Below are 12,388 nucleotides of genomic sequence, written 5' to 3'. Positions count from 1 at the left end.
GTGCCCTCCATCTTTCCCAACATCAGGGTCTTCTCCAGGGAGTCTTCTCTTCTCATGAGGTGGCCAAAGTATTGGAGTCTCAGCTTCAGGATCTGTCCTTCCAGTGAGCACTCAGGGCTGATTTCCTTCAGAATGGAGAGGTTTGATCTTCTTGCAGTCCATGGGACTCTCAAGAGTCTCCTCCAGCACCATAATTCAAAAGCATCAATTCTTCGGCGATCAGCCTTCTTTATGGTCCAGCTCTCACTTCCATACATCACTACTGGGAAAACCATAGCTTTAACTATACGAACCTTTGTTGGCAAGGTTTACCGTGCATCAAAGAACAGACAAAAGTGTGTGTAGCACTTCGTCCCAAGACCAAAGAATTTAAACTGATCTCATGCTTCACACTTTCAGTGGGGTGGAACTGTCTTAAGGTCACACAGTGTTTTTACCTGTTCATCTTTGCTAAAATAAGGCACGGGAAGATAATGTGGGGCAGGCCAGACCCCTTATTTTAAGCCCAAATAGTTCTTGGCAGGAACACTTAAGAAACCACAATGAAGATCAGAGCATATTGGTCACAGTAGTCTTTTATTGCAAGCCCAGACACCACAGACACAACAAGCATGGAGCAAGGGTCACAAATTCACATTTATAGGTTCTTGATGGCACAGAGACTTAAGGGAGAATGGAGTGGTTGGAGGGACTGTTGTACAGTGAGATACCAAACAAAGACCTGTTGAATCCCATGAAGGATGAGATGAACACAAACCCCTCCCACCATCAGACACCTGTGCACTTTGGCACAGGATACCTACGCTGCGTAAAGCAGTTGAGGAGCTCTTACATACCAGGTGCCATCCTTAGAGCGATAAGGGCTTTCATTCCTTAGTTTTATAAAGCCTGTGCTCAGAAGAGTGGATACAAACACAGCCTTCCTAAGAAGGCCCTGGGGGGGGGGCACATCTTGGGTTTTTAAATTTTAGCAGTTATGAGGACAGGCAGAAAGATCTCTCTCCTCTTGTTTGTTTCTGAAACTATGGCAGGAGACCCCTGTTCCCCCCCCCTCTTGACTTTTTGATCTCCTGAGGTTGCTGAACTAGAATGACACATGTGGGTGAGCGAATGCCACAATTTGGACTTTTGTGGTTGGTTTCCTTACTGCCTGTGGTGCAGCTGTCACTGAATGAAGCAGAGAGGTCAGGTCAGGCGTTCTTGGGGAATCCAGCATCTAACTCCTCCGGACATCTGGGTGAGCTGCTGTTGAGGTCTCACTTTGGCATCAAATCCTGCAAGCACGGACAGGAAAGTTGATAACAGCTGAGTAGATTCATGGGACAAATGGGATCATGGGACCCCAAAGCAACTTTGTTCTTCCTACACTTTGGTAAAGCTTAACAAATCGAAGCAGCTCCATCTGTGAAAGCTAACAAAGGGCAAGTATATTCCCTAGACCAGAGGTGGAGCGATACTATACCAGGCAGCACAGTAGCTGGAGAACCAGCTTTTACCAGCAATCTCCATAAAGAATCCAGGTTCATATATGGAGACACACAACCAGGGATGAGCAAAATCTCATGGGAAGCTTTTACAGAAATTTTTTATTTCCCTTAAGCCATGAAAAGCAATCTCATAATATAATATGGATGCAGCTGAGAGGGCAATATTCAGATCCGCCAGGCTGATTAGGTGGAAAGCATTTCAACGCAACGTATTTCCAAGTCCCACTGGGACAATTTGCAAGCATGTTCTGACAAGCGTGTGTGACAAATTCAGCCATGTTAGTTGGGTTACCTTTACTGGATCTGAACAAAGCTACAAATTGGTATATGAATCAGACCAGTGCAGTTCTTGAGTTTTTTGCTTCTTATGGCACCTCCTGTGGCCACCAAAGCTGTGGGGCACAAGTAACCTGCTCTAGCTACCACTTATGGGCTGCATGTTAATTTTCATAAGCACCCCTGCCATACGAAGCTGGAACAGCACATCCAATGAGTTCTGTTTGCACAGAAACAAACCTGGGCAGAATATAATCATTGTGTCCGATCCGGTACTGTTCAGGGGGCAAGTAACTCGCCCCGTGGAAAAGGCGTCTGATTACCTTGAAAAGCTTCCACAGTCCTTGGGAGTCCCTCCCCCTTTCTTGAAGACAAACTGATGAAGGATGCACCACCCCGTTGATGACAGAGGCAGGAAACAGAAGCACAAAGCTAGCCAGTGAGCAGAGATGATTGAGCGCAAAAAAAATTAAAAAGCTGCAGTAACACAGAGAGATGGATGGGGCTGGGGGGAAAGGGCATTGTGGGAAACAAGAATCTTGGGGAATTCGCCAAGAAACTTGCAGACCCTGCTAGATGCAGCGGAGGTGTGTTTGTGATGGGGGCACAGAGCAGTTGTCTTGGGAAAGAAGTTCAGATTGGTGTGAGGGGTTTGGGAAGAGAAGACACAGGAGCCGCCTGTGTGTCTGGGGTGAGCCACAAAGTCAGCCTCCTGTTTTCCCATCAGGGAATGTGGAGGGTGACAAAGAGAGCCCTCTTCCTTTCCATCACCTTTTGCCCACATGCCCTTGTCCCCTTACCCTAGGGCACCGAGGCTCCCTAGGGTGCGGATTACCTGAGAATTACCCAGCATGCACTGAGACACCCCTCCAGCGATGACATCACACACAGCACAAAATGGAGGCCTGTGGAACAAGGAAGTGGCAGTTTCTTTAGCATTCTTCCCTTTACCCCCTTGCTTTCCAGTATACGAAGAACCCATGAAATCACCTCCCTGCCTCCTTAATGTCATGGGGAAAAGAAAAGAAAAGAAGAACATACTGGACTGTAACGATGAGCATCCACTTTGCTGCCTTTCCCCTTCTCCATGGAGCCTGCAGCACTGCTTGGCGGGAGCAGCTGAGTTACTGAAAGGAATTAAGCATTTTATTTAGAAAGGTTAAATCGAGCTATTTCTGGTGCACTAGATCCATCTTTTCCCCACTCAGGCTCCTACCAGCTATATAAAGAATGCTACAGTACTGCTAATTTACTTGGGACATCAGCCATTTTCTGATACCTGTCCCTGGTAAATTGCTGCCCCTGTTTTACCATTGTAGAGATATTCAGTAGACACTTCTACATTTTCAGCCCTCCTAGCCTTAGAACATAAATTTCAAGCATAATATTCAACCTATTACCCGCTGCTTTTGTTAAGAATTGTTTTACTTGTAATTGCCTAGACCATTATACCTGTTTTCCTGGTTTTTCATTGCATGATTATAATGTAACACACCCTGAATAATGTTCAGGGGAAAAGAATGTGCCTTTATGAGTCCTGATCCAAATTGGGGTCTCTCCATGCTGCTTTAAAAAATGAATAAACCACCAAACAACACTTAAATATGTTCAAATGTGGTAGCACATTTTAAAGGTATCATCATCAGCCCCTAGGTGGTTTCAAAATGGAGAACATGTCCATTAATGGTTCTTGGTCACGAGGGCTAAATGAAACTTCCAGATGCAAAGCCATTGTATCCCTAAACACCAGTTGTTGGGGAACACCAGTAGGAGAGGCATATTGCCTTCAAGCTGCCAGAAGCATGTGGCTGGTCCCTGTAAGAAAGGAATGTACCACATTGGGTCATTGGTCGATGCTGCATTTTATTCATGCCTTTAGCCAGAGCCCACCTCTCTAGGATGTGTCAGGAGGAAGTAGAATCAAGAGAAAGAAAAAAGGATGTATTTGATTTGCCTTAGCATATTGTAAAGAAACCAGGTACCATATTTTTCGCCCTATAGGATGCACTTTTCCCCCTCCAAAAATGAAGGGGAAATGTGTGTGCGTCCTATGGGGCGAATGCAGGCTTTCACTGAAGCCTGGAGAACGAGAGGGGTCGGTGCACACCGACCCCTCTTGCTCTCCAGGCTTCGCGGACCTCTCCGCAAGCAGCGGGAGCGCTCCCGCTGCTTGCGGAGAGTTGCCTGCATGCTGAAGCCTGCGCGCGCTGAGCTCGGCGCGTCCAGGCTTCGCGGACCTCTCAGTAAGCAGCGGGAGCCAGCGCTGGGCTCCCACGGCTTGCAGAGAGCTGCCTGTTTGGGGGCTGGGGTCAGGGGAAGCTTGGGCCTCCCCCACCCCAGCCCCGCGCCTGGGGGGGAAATAATTTCCCCCCTTTATTTCCCCCCAAAAAACTAGGTGCGCCTTATGGGACGGTGCGTCCTATAGGGCGAAAAATACGGTAGTTCTTCAGCAGCTGAAAGTGTGGTACTGCTTTCCAGCTGCAAGGAAAGACAGCTGTCATTCTCAAATGATTGCTGCCTCTTGGTCAGAACTGGGGTTTTTCCAAAAGGATAGTGAATCTTTGGTCCAACTTGGAAAATTGTAGCCACGTCCTTCTCGTGCAAATAGGCACAGGAGTCCTCGTGCTATCATCCCTCCTCCATGAGGGACATCAACATGGGAAAGTTCCCGTCTACTCACTGTCAGTGCAATGTGGGATGGCTTTGCAGCAGCAATGATAATGCAAAGGTGGCATATTAGTTCACCCAAACAGGTCTTGTCCTAGAACCTGCAAGAACTCATTTCGTTTTTACCTGGTGAGCTGGTACTGCTGGGTGTGCAGACGCTATCGTCTAACCACGCGCTCTGAGTCAGGGACTCCTGCTTTTGGGGACCTTCAAGGGAACACATCAACTCCTGCACAAGAGAAATGGGGAAAGGACTTAGAGGATGCTGCAGCTGCTCAGGTGGGACAAGAGGACTACTTGAGTGGAAAGGGGATTTCCAAGACCCCACACTGACCGCCTCGTTCTCCTCCTCCTCCGACGTCTCATTTTCTCTCACTCCGCTGCAACAGCTGCTCACGTTGGACGAGGAACGGGACAAGGGCTGCATCACGCAATACCCTGATGTCTGACCAGAGAGCGTTCTGCTGGAGGAACACACAAGCCCCAGATCATCACCCTCATAAATCTCAAGGGCCACCAGCCCAGCCATTACAGTTCATAAGCCTCTGTGACAAAAGCCTCACTTTGCAGAGAAGTCTTAAAAGCCTGCCCAGACTTGCTCAGGTCCTCTAGTTCATTAGAGCTCAATACACACATTTAAAAAGGACGCGGGTGGCGCTGTGGGTTAAACTACAGAGCCTAGGGCTTGCCGATCAGAAGGTCGGCAGTTTGAATCCCCGCAACGGGGTGAGCTCCTGTTGCTCGGTCCCTGCTCCTGCCAGCCTAGCAGTTCGAAAGCACGTCAAAGTGCAAGTAGATAAATAGGTACCGCTCTGGCGGGAAGGTAAACGGCATTTCTGTGCGCTGCTCTGGTTTGCCAGAAGTGGCTTAGTCATGCTGGCCACATGACCTGGAAGCTGTATGCCGGCTCCCTTGGCCAATAAAGCGAGATGACCGTCGCAACCCCAGAATCGGCCACAACTGGACCTAATGGTCAGGGGTCCCTTTACCTTTACCTTTACACTCATTTAAAAATGAAACACTGTTTATTGTTCGTTAAATGTGTATCTCAACTTTTCTCCCAGGAGCTGAAGGTGGCATACATTGCTTTCCTCATTGTTATCACCACAGCAATCCTGTTAGGAAAGCTTGGGCTGAGAGACAGCAGTTGGCCCAAAGTCATAACCAACTGGGGATTTGAACCCTGGTTTCCAAAGTCCTAGTCCACTATTATGCTACATTGGCTCAATCCCCCCCCCCCCCCACTTTACACAAGGCTTCCCGGTGTTCTTTTGTTCTCAACTCACTTGTTCTTCCTGTTGGGGAATTCTGGAGAGCTGGGACTGGAGGAGCCGTCCGACTTGAGGTCAAAGAAGGGCCCTGGGCTCTCCAATACTTTCTGTATCCTTTCAGCGATGTCTTTGCTTTGGAGGAAAGGGAACAAAAACACTTACAGCATGGAGTCAAGAGTCCTTGCATGAAATCCAGTGGCTTCATTTCTTTAAGATACTTAAATTCTCCTTCAGCCCATATGGGGATAGAATGAATTCCTCCAAAGGTTATGGGAATGGAAACTGGCCCTTTCCCAAAAGTCTAACCAATGACCTGCATGACCTCCTGCCTTTCTCTGTAGCAAACAGCACATTGATATATATATATATATATATATATAGATAGATAGATAGATAGATAGATAGATATAGATATAGATATAGATATAGATATAGATAGATATATATAGATATACACACACACACACACACACACACACACACACATACACACACACACACAGTACATAACTCATTACACTATTGTTTCCATTGGTTCATGGGGCTTTCCCATTCTTAGCCCAAATCTCAATTATGGTGAACAGGCCAATTTAACAGGTCAAAACTAAAATGTATTTTATATACATTTCAGACCCATGATACTGCATGATGGAGAATCTTGATTGGCAGAAACAACGGTTTTTAGGTTTAGCTCACTTAGAATTCCAACTGAAATGCACTCTAATCACGAAAAGAAAGATTTAAGCAGAGATATAGGCTGTGTGTACTCAAATTTGCAAGAAAGTAGGTTGGTTCCTTCTATCTACATATATAGCACAGGTTTGACAAATATGCAGGGCACATCAGATTTCACTTTCAAGATTTTAGCTCTGCTCATTCTGAGGAGGACAGGAGCTTTAAAGGCCAAAAGTCTTGGGAGAGGATGGCCGCTCCAACTATACTTTGCAGTCTCCAGAATAAAGAATCACCAGGTCATTCTGCATATAACTTAAGAGTAGGTTGGCTGGTTATGCACTGCAAAAAAATGAGAACAAATCTACAGATGGTAATTCACATGTATAAGTTGCAAATTTAGAAATAATTGCTGAAATTTAAATAGAATTGCAATACAATCTCACCATTATGGGGAAAACATCAGGAGAATGTCTAGGTGCTGCTATCACTGGGCAACTTCACGGCTCCTGTTCCCCTTTTTTTCTGATTCCTTATCTTTCAACCAGATTTGGACCAGACAGACAGCAAACGGAGGAGACCTTGCCCGCCCAAGACACATGGGGGCATCTCCTGACAGCATTTGCTTCTTTTAGCTTTAATGGTCCTGCCAAATTTTACTGGAGCAGCAGGATAAAGGGTGTGGCACAAAGAGGGAGGGAGGAAACACACTTACCTGGGGAGTAAATAACCCTTAACCCACAACTGAATGGGACTCACTTCTGAGTAGATATGGGGATTGCACTGTTAAGTAGACTTCAGACACTGTCAGCAGCTGAATCACAAATTATGCTAATAAGTGTTTAATAAGGGGTTTCAATTGTTGCTCTAGCTTCCATGATGGCCTAAGTGTACCACCAAGGAGGGTGACACTTGTGATGGGACTCAGCAGCAGACAATTTGTAAGGGTCAGGGCAGGGTTGGGTCCCCTCCTTCCTCCCAATCAATGGTTTTTTGGCAAAACTGAAGTTGTGGGATTTTTATTTTTTATAGAGTGAGACAGAGCAATACACATCTAAAATACTCTTTGTTCTGAGTGCATGAACTGATGGCGGTGGCTAAGGTTTAACAACTGTCACTACCTCTTCCATTGGACTTCAATATTTCTACCTCAACTTCTGCCTGTACTGGAGCGTGACATACTCAATCCTATTGTCCTGTTGGTGGTTTTCACCAAATCCAATGAAACAATGAGGTAAACAAAATGGGTGCCGGTAGCACTGGGAAGGATGCTCAATAATACCACCTTCACCTCTCTTCCAAACAATCCTCTGTCTTTGATATGTGCCTATGGCTCAAGGCACGTGGTCCTTCCCCTCTGCCATTCTTCCCTTGAGTCTTATCCAGTGTCTCCATTTAGGCTTCAGTTTCATCATCCCCGCCACCCCCATCATAAGTTCGGTTCCCCACAATTCCACATCAGTTTGTGATTATTTGTTGTTGTTGAAAAACCAGTTTGTATGTAAATGGAATTTCAATTGAATTTTATGAAAATGCACCAGAATTTTATGAAATTTTAATGGAATTTTATGAAAATGCATCAGAATTTTATGGCAAAATCCCCCTAATATACACATTTTTTGCAAAGCGATTTCCCCTAATATAAAGCATTTTTGCATGTTCTTTTCACTCATGCACTCATACGCACACTTTAGCCCCTCAGGCTGTGTATTTTTGTGCACGCTACTTGGACTGGAGAACGTCACTGCAAAGTTCAGAGGTGTGCAAATTTTAAGGGACAGCTGTGCTTTGGTTTGCCTATTGTTAAGGAAAGTGCTGAATAGGTAAGCTAGCCTATAGATGCAAACCGAATTTCTCCACCATCCCTCTCCCCTGCCCATGTTCTGGTCCTCCAAGTCCCTATAGCCCAGTCCGTACCTTTTCTCCTCCTGGATGTTCTCAATGCCAATTGCACTACTGCGTCGCCCATTGAAGCGGCTACCTCGGTTGCGGGACGGGCTTCTCCCAGGTAGGGCAAAGGACTAGAGGGGAGGAAAGGACAGTAGGAAAAAAAGAGAGACAGAGGAAGAGGAGGATGCAGAAAAGGTAAGAGCTAGAGGGAAGATGGAAGACTGGGCTCCAGAGCCTGTCCTTGCATTGCTACCCCATGCTAACAGTTGCAGACTGTCCAGAGAGTCACAAGGTGCCCAAGCATGATGTGGGAGCTGTCAAAGTTGGACAAATAGGGGATGAACCAAGAGAGAGAAAGAGCAACACACTATGAGAGAGAGAGAGAGGGAGAGAGAGGGAGGGAGAGAGAGGGAGGGAAAATGGAAATATCGGTAGACAGAAATACATGTATGAAAGAGCAACAGGGGGAGGACAGGGGGAAATATAGACTCGGAAAAGCACAAGGTAAAGCCATGTACAGCCCCAGAGGCTAAGATAGATATTACAGTAAATGTGCACCTGCTGCCCAAAATGGAACCCATCACATCATCTCCCTCTGTCCCAGAAGAGTTTTCCTCCCTACATAATTAGCAGCTGAAGATCTGGAGCAGGGGCAGGGCGATGTGGGATGCAGCTTCTACCAGGGATGCCAAAGTGTGTGCCCAGGGGCTGGGGCAGGGATTAAACATCTAAAGGCAGTTTCCAACACTAGCTGTAAGTTTACTCCAATATCTAGCTTAGCCCAAAAAGGAAGGGAGAAAAAAGGAAAGGTGGGGGGTGGAAGTATAGAGCGCCCCCTTTCCTTACATTTGTTTGGCATTTCTCCTACTTCCAGCAGATGGTGGGTATCACCTTTTCCCTGCAGAATTCCCCAAAGGAGACAATGTCTTTCCTGGCTTCTCCGGACATGGGAGGATGGATTCACCTAAGGCAGCCTTGCACAAAGACTTCTGCTTGTGCAATGGGGCTTCCATCCCTTCCTGAATGCCCCCAAAATTGGCTTGAGGGGTTGTGAGAGCCCCCATAACAGCACATGGGAGGGAATGCTTGTGCATTCATCATAGTGTGGCACTTGAGTTCCATCCAGTGTTTGGAAAACCTGCTAAATCCCCAGCATTGATCGGGGAAAAGAAGAAATGAAAAGCTTAATCACAAATACAGCTATCTGAATTACCATATTTAGAGTGCTGTCGAATGAGCTGATTAAACCTGGGCTGAGGAACCTGTGGATCTCCAGATGGTCTAGTCTACAACTCCCACCATTCCACACCATTGGGCTACACTGGCTGGGATTGATGGGATCCCAGCACTGGATCAAACTGCTTGCTCCAAACCATACAATGCACTCACATCCGACTGAGAATTTTGGTACCATGAGAACAGGCTTAAGATGTAAGCCACATCTACTTAGATATCTACTTTGCCAACTTCTTCCAGTCATGCCAGAGGAACCTCAGCGCAGAAGGAATTCATTCTGTGCCATGCTTCTTATCACCAGGGGAGTTGGCCATGTATGGCTCAGGGATAGCAGAACATATGCTTTGAATGCAGAAGGTCCCAGGTTCAGTCTACAGCATCTCTGGTGGCTATGCTAGTCTCACCTTGAGCACTCTCTTGAGAATGAAAATTCACGTAATCATGCTTTCCACACTATAATTGCAACTCCAGACTCTCTCGAAAATGGCCTTCTCATCAGGTGCCTTCCGTGCCTGTGCAAAGGACTTGGACAATCAGAGGATGCCCTGAACTAGAGCAGCACCAAATGCACTGGTGACATTAATGCCAAGCAAAGGAAGAGCCACTAATGCAACACATCTAGCTATTAGTTCTTTCATTCCAGACACCGCTTCATCTCACCCTGCCATGCAGTCCATCACTGAACAGTCAAGTCTTGGCAGGCAAAACTAACTTGCTGCAGATTTCCACCAAGTGGTCCATAGTCAGGAGGTGAGCATACTTGGGTAGAACAATCCTAAGTAAGGTCAGCAGTATGCTCTACCCCAGTGTTTCCCAACCTTGGGCCTCCAGATGTTTTTGGCCTACAACTCCCATCATCCCTGACCACTGGTCTTGCTAGCTAGGGATGATGGGAGTTGTAGGCCAAAAACATCTGGAGGCCCAAGGTTGGGAAACACTGCTCTACCCAACAAACACACTGTCCTAAACCTCTCCAGCCATCAACAAGGTGGTGGGAGAGGTTCTATAAGCGGGCTCTTATGGAATCTTTTTTAGTTCCCTCAAAATTAAAATTCAGTCTAGTTTCAGGCCTGTTTTTGGCACATAAACCACCCTTGTCACTCCAAAGGATAACCAGTGCTGAGAGAAGAATGCCAGGAATGCAACTTCCCCATTTCTCCTGGGTCTCTCAGTAGCTTTTGGAATCACTGAACATTGTACCCCTTATGGATAACCTGTTCTGCATTAGGAATCAGTGGCATAGGGTTTTGGGGGTCCCATTCCTGCCTTGGGGACTGATTCCACAACTGCTGCAGGAGAACTACTGCTCAGCATCGATGCTAAAGGGTTCCGAAGGGATTCATCTTGTCCCCAAGACCAAACATGAAATGTCTATTGTGAAATTTCTGAGGGTATCATCAGCCATCAGCATCTTTTATTCCTCTGTAAAAGTTTTTATATTCTCACATAAAACATAAAGGCAGTGCTCAGCAATTAAAAAAACCAATCTCACAATTTATTCAGATTCTCCCTAAATGCTTTCCCTGTTCCTCAAATTGTTTTCAGAGTCAGAATCGGCAAATGAATAGAATCGGGTCTCAGAAGAACAGGATAGGAAAATGAACATAGAGAGATGGGGTGGCAGGGAGCCCAACAGAAAATAGCCACAAAACACCACCAAGACAAGGAGACATTAATAGCTGGAGACAGAAAATGTTGAAGAGCAGCGGGTACACAGTGGTAGGGGATAGTGGCAAAGGACTGAGTACATATTGGTCTCCACCCCATGATGCCACCTCCCCAATACCTTACCGCAGCAATAGCCTTGGTGCCTTCGGCGACACTCTGGTTGAGGGCAAGGCCAGCAGTAGCTGGGCGATTGGGTGGAGTTGATGGCTGCTGCTGCTGTTGGTGCTGCTTCCTCATGGCTATTCCCATGGTATCCAGGCTCTGGCTACGGCCCCGGATCACCCGCTGGAGATAAGGGCAACAGGGAGACAGACACGTTCACAGACACACAAAAGGACATCATGAAGAGCACTATAGGATGCTGGTGGGCTGGGTGGAAGGAAGCGGAGGGAACAGGCATGAGCTCAGAAACACCCCGCTTCCTACAGGACTCGGGCAGACAAAGTGTTGTTTCCAAGCGGACAGAACTCGCTTCTGCTAACCTAACCCACAACCTCCTGAAGAGCTCTCTCATAAAAACCACACACACGTTGTCCCTAGCCTATGGCACCCCAAAGCACAAGCACCAGGGGGCAGACATTTAATCCTCCAACACAGGCATAGGAAACTTCAGCCCTCCAGATGTTTTGGGACTACAACTCCCACCATCCCTGACCATTGGTCCTGTTAGCTAGGGTTGATGGGAGTCCCAAAACATCTGGAGGGAGGAGTTTGCCTATGCCTGCTCCAATACAATTCTTTGGACCTGGCACTGTAGATATGAGCAGAACCACCAACTCACAGAGAAGGTGCAAGAGGATACTGTGGTCAATGGCATCAAAAGCTGCTGAGAGATCAAGCAAAAGCAGTGAGGTTGCACTCTCCCTGTCCCTCTCCTGAAGAAGGACATCCATCAGGATGCCTAAGGCCATTCTGTCCTCAAACTGGACCTAAACCCAGACTGAAAGGGGTCAAGATAACCAGTTCCTTCCAATGGTGTCTGCAGCTGGACGACCCTCTCAAGCACCTTATCCCAAAAAGTGATCGGGTGGTAGTCCAGTATTAGTGACTGGTCCATAGTCATCAAAGTTCCTTGGGGTTCAAGCAGGGCTTCTTCAGGAGTTGCTGCATCACTGCCTCCTCCAGGAGCTCAGGTACTTCAGATTTGTCATGATGGCCAGATGTTGAGCACACATGTGGGCCAAACCACTGCAAACACCTTGCCCACGTCCTCAAACCTCA

At 46.9% G+C, this 12,388-nt stretch overlaps 1 protein-coding gene across 12 annotated transcripts in view; it reads right to left on the bottom strand.

Annotated features, from left to right (window-relative positions):
• Positions 1 to 557: 557 nt before the first annotated feature.
• The window catches only part of LOC310834708 (rap1 GTPase-activating protein 1-like), a 46,974-nt gene continuing 35,143 nt past the window's right edge, over positions 558 to 12,388 (bottom strand). For 2 of the 12 annotated variants that reach the window (XM_083718837.1, XM_083718842.1), the window contains exons 17-24: positions 11,291 to 11,452; positions 8,291 to 8,394; positions 5,717 to 5,833; positions 4,765 to 4,891; positions 4,557 to 4,659; positions 2,805 to 2,890; positions 2,599 to 2,668; positions 558 to 1,274 (exon numbers count right to left, since the gene is read on the bottom strand). In XM_083718837.1, coding sequence (XP_083574963.1) covers positions 2,645 to 2,668; positions 2,805 to 2,890; positions 4,557 to 4,659; positions 4,765 to 4,891; positions 5,717 to 5,833; positions 8,291 to 8,394; positions 11,291 to 11,452 — 723 coding nt within the window. In that variant the 3' untranslated portion in view covers positions 558 to 1,274; positions 2,599 to 2,644. Of the gene's footprint in view, positions 2,891 to 4,556; positions 4,660 to 4,764; positions 4,895 to 5,716; positions 5,834 to 8,290; positions 8,395 to 11,290; positions 11,453 to 12,388 lie in introns of all 12 variants that reach the window. The other 10 variants (XM_083718835.1, XM_083718840.1, XM_083718836.1 and 7 more) reach the window with 8 other exon arrangements.

This window comes from Podarcis gaigeae (assembly GCF_964106915.1).
Source record: "Podarcis gaigeae genome assembly, chromosome: 17".
Classification (NCBI taxonomy): domain Eukaryota; kingdom Metazoa; phylum Chordata; class Lepidosauria; order Squamata; family Lacertidae; genus Podarcis; species Podarcis gaigeae.
The sequence above is the reverse complement of the archived record's forward strand: the minus strand, read 5'-3'. Positions and strand labels throughout refer to the sequence as shown.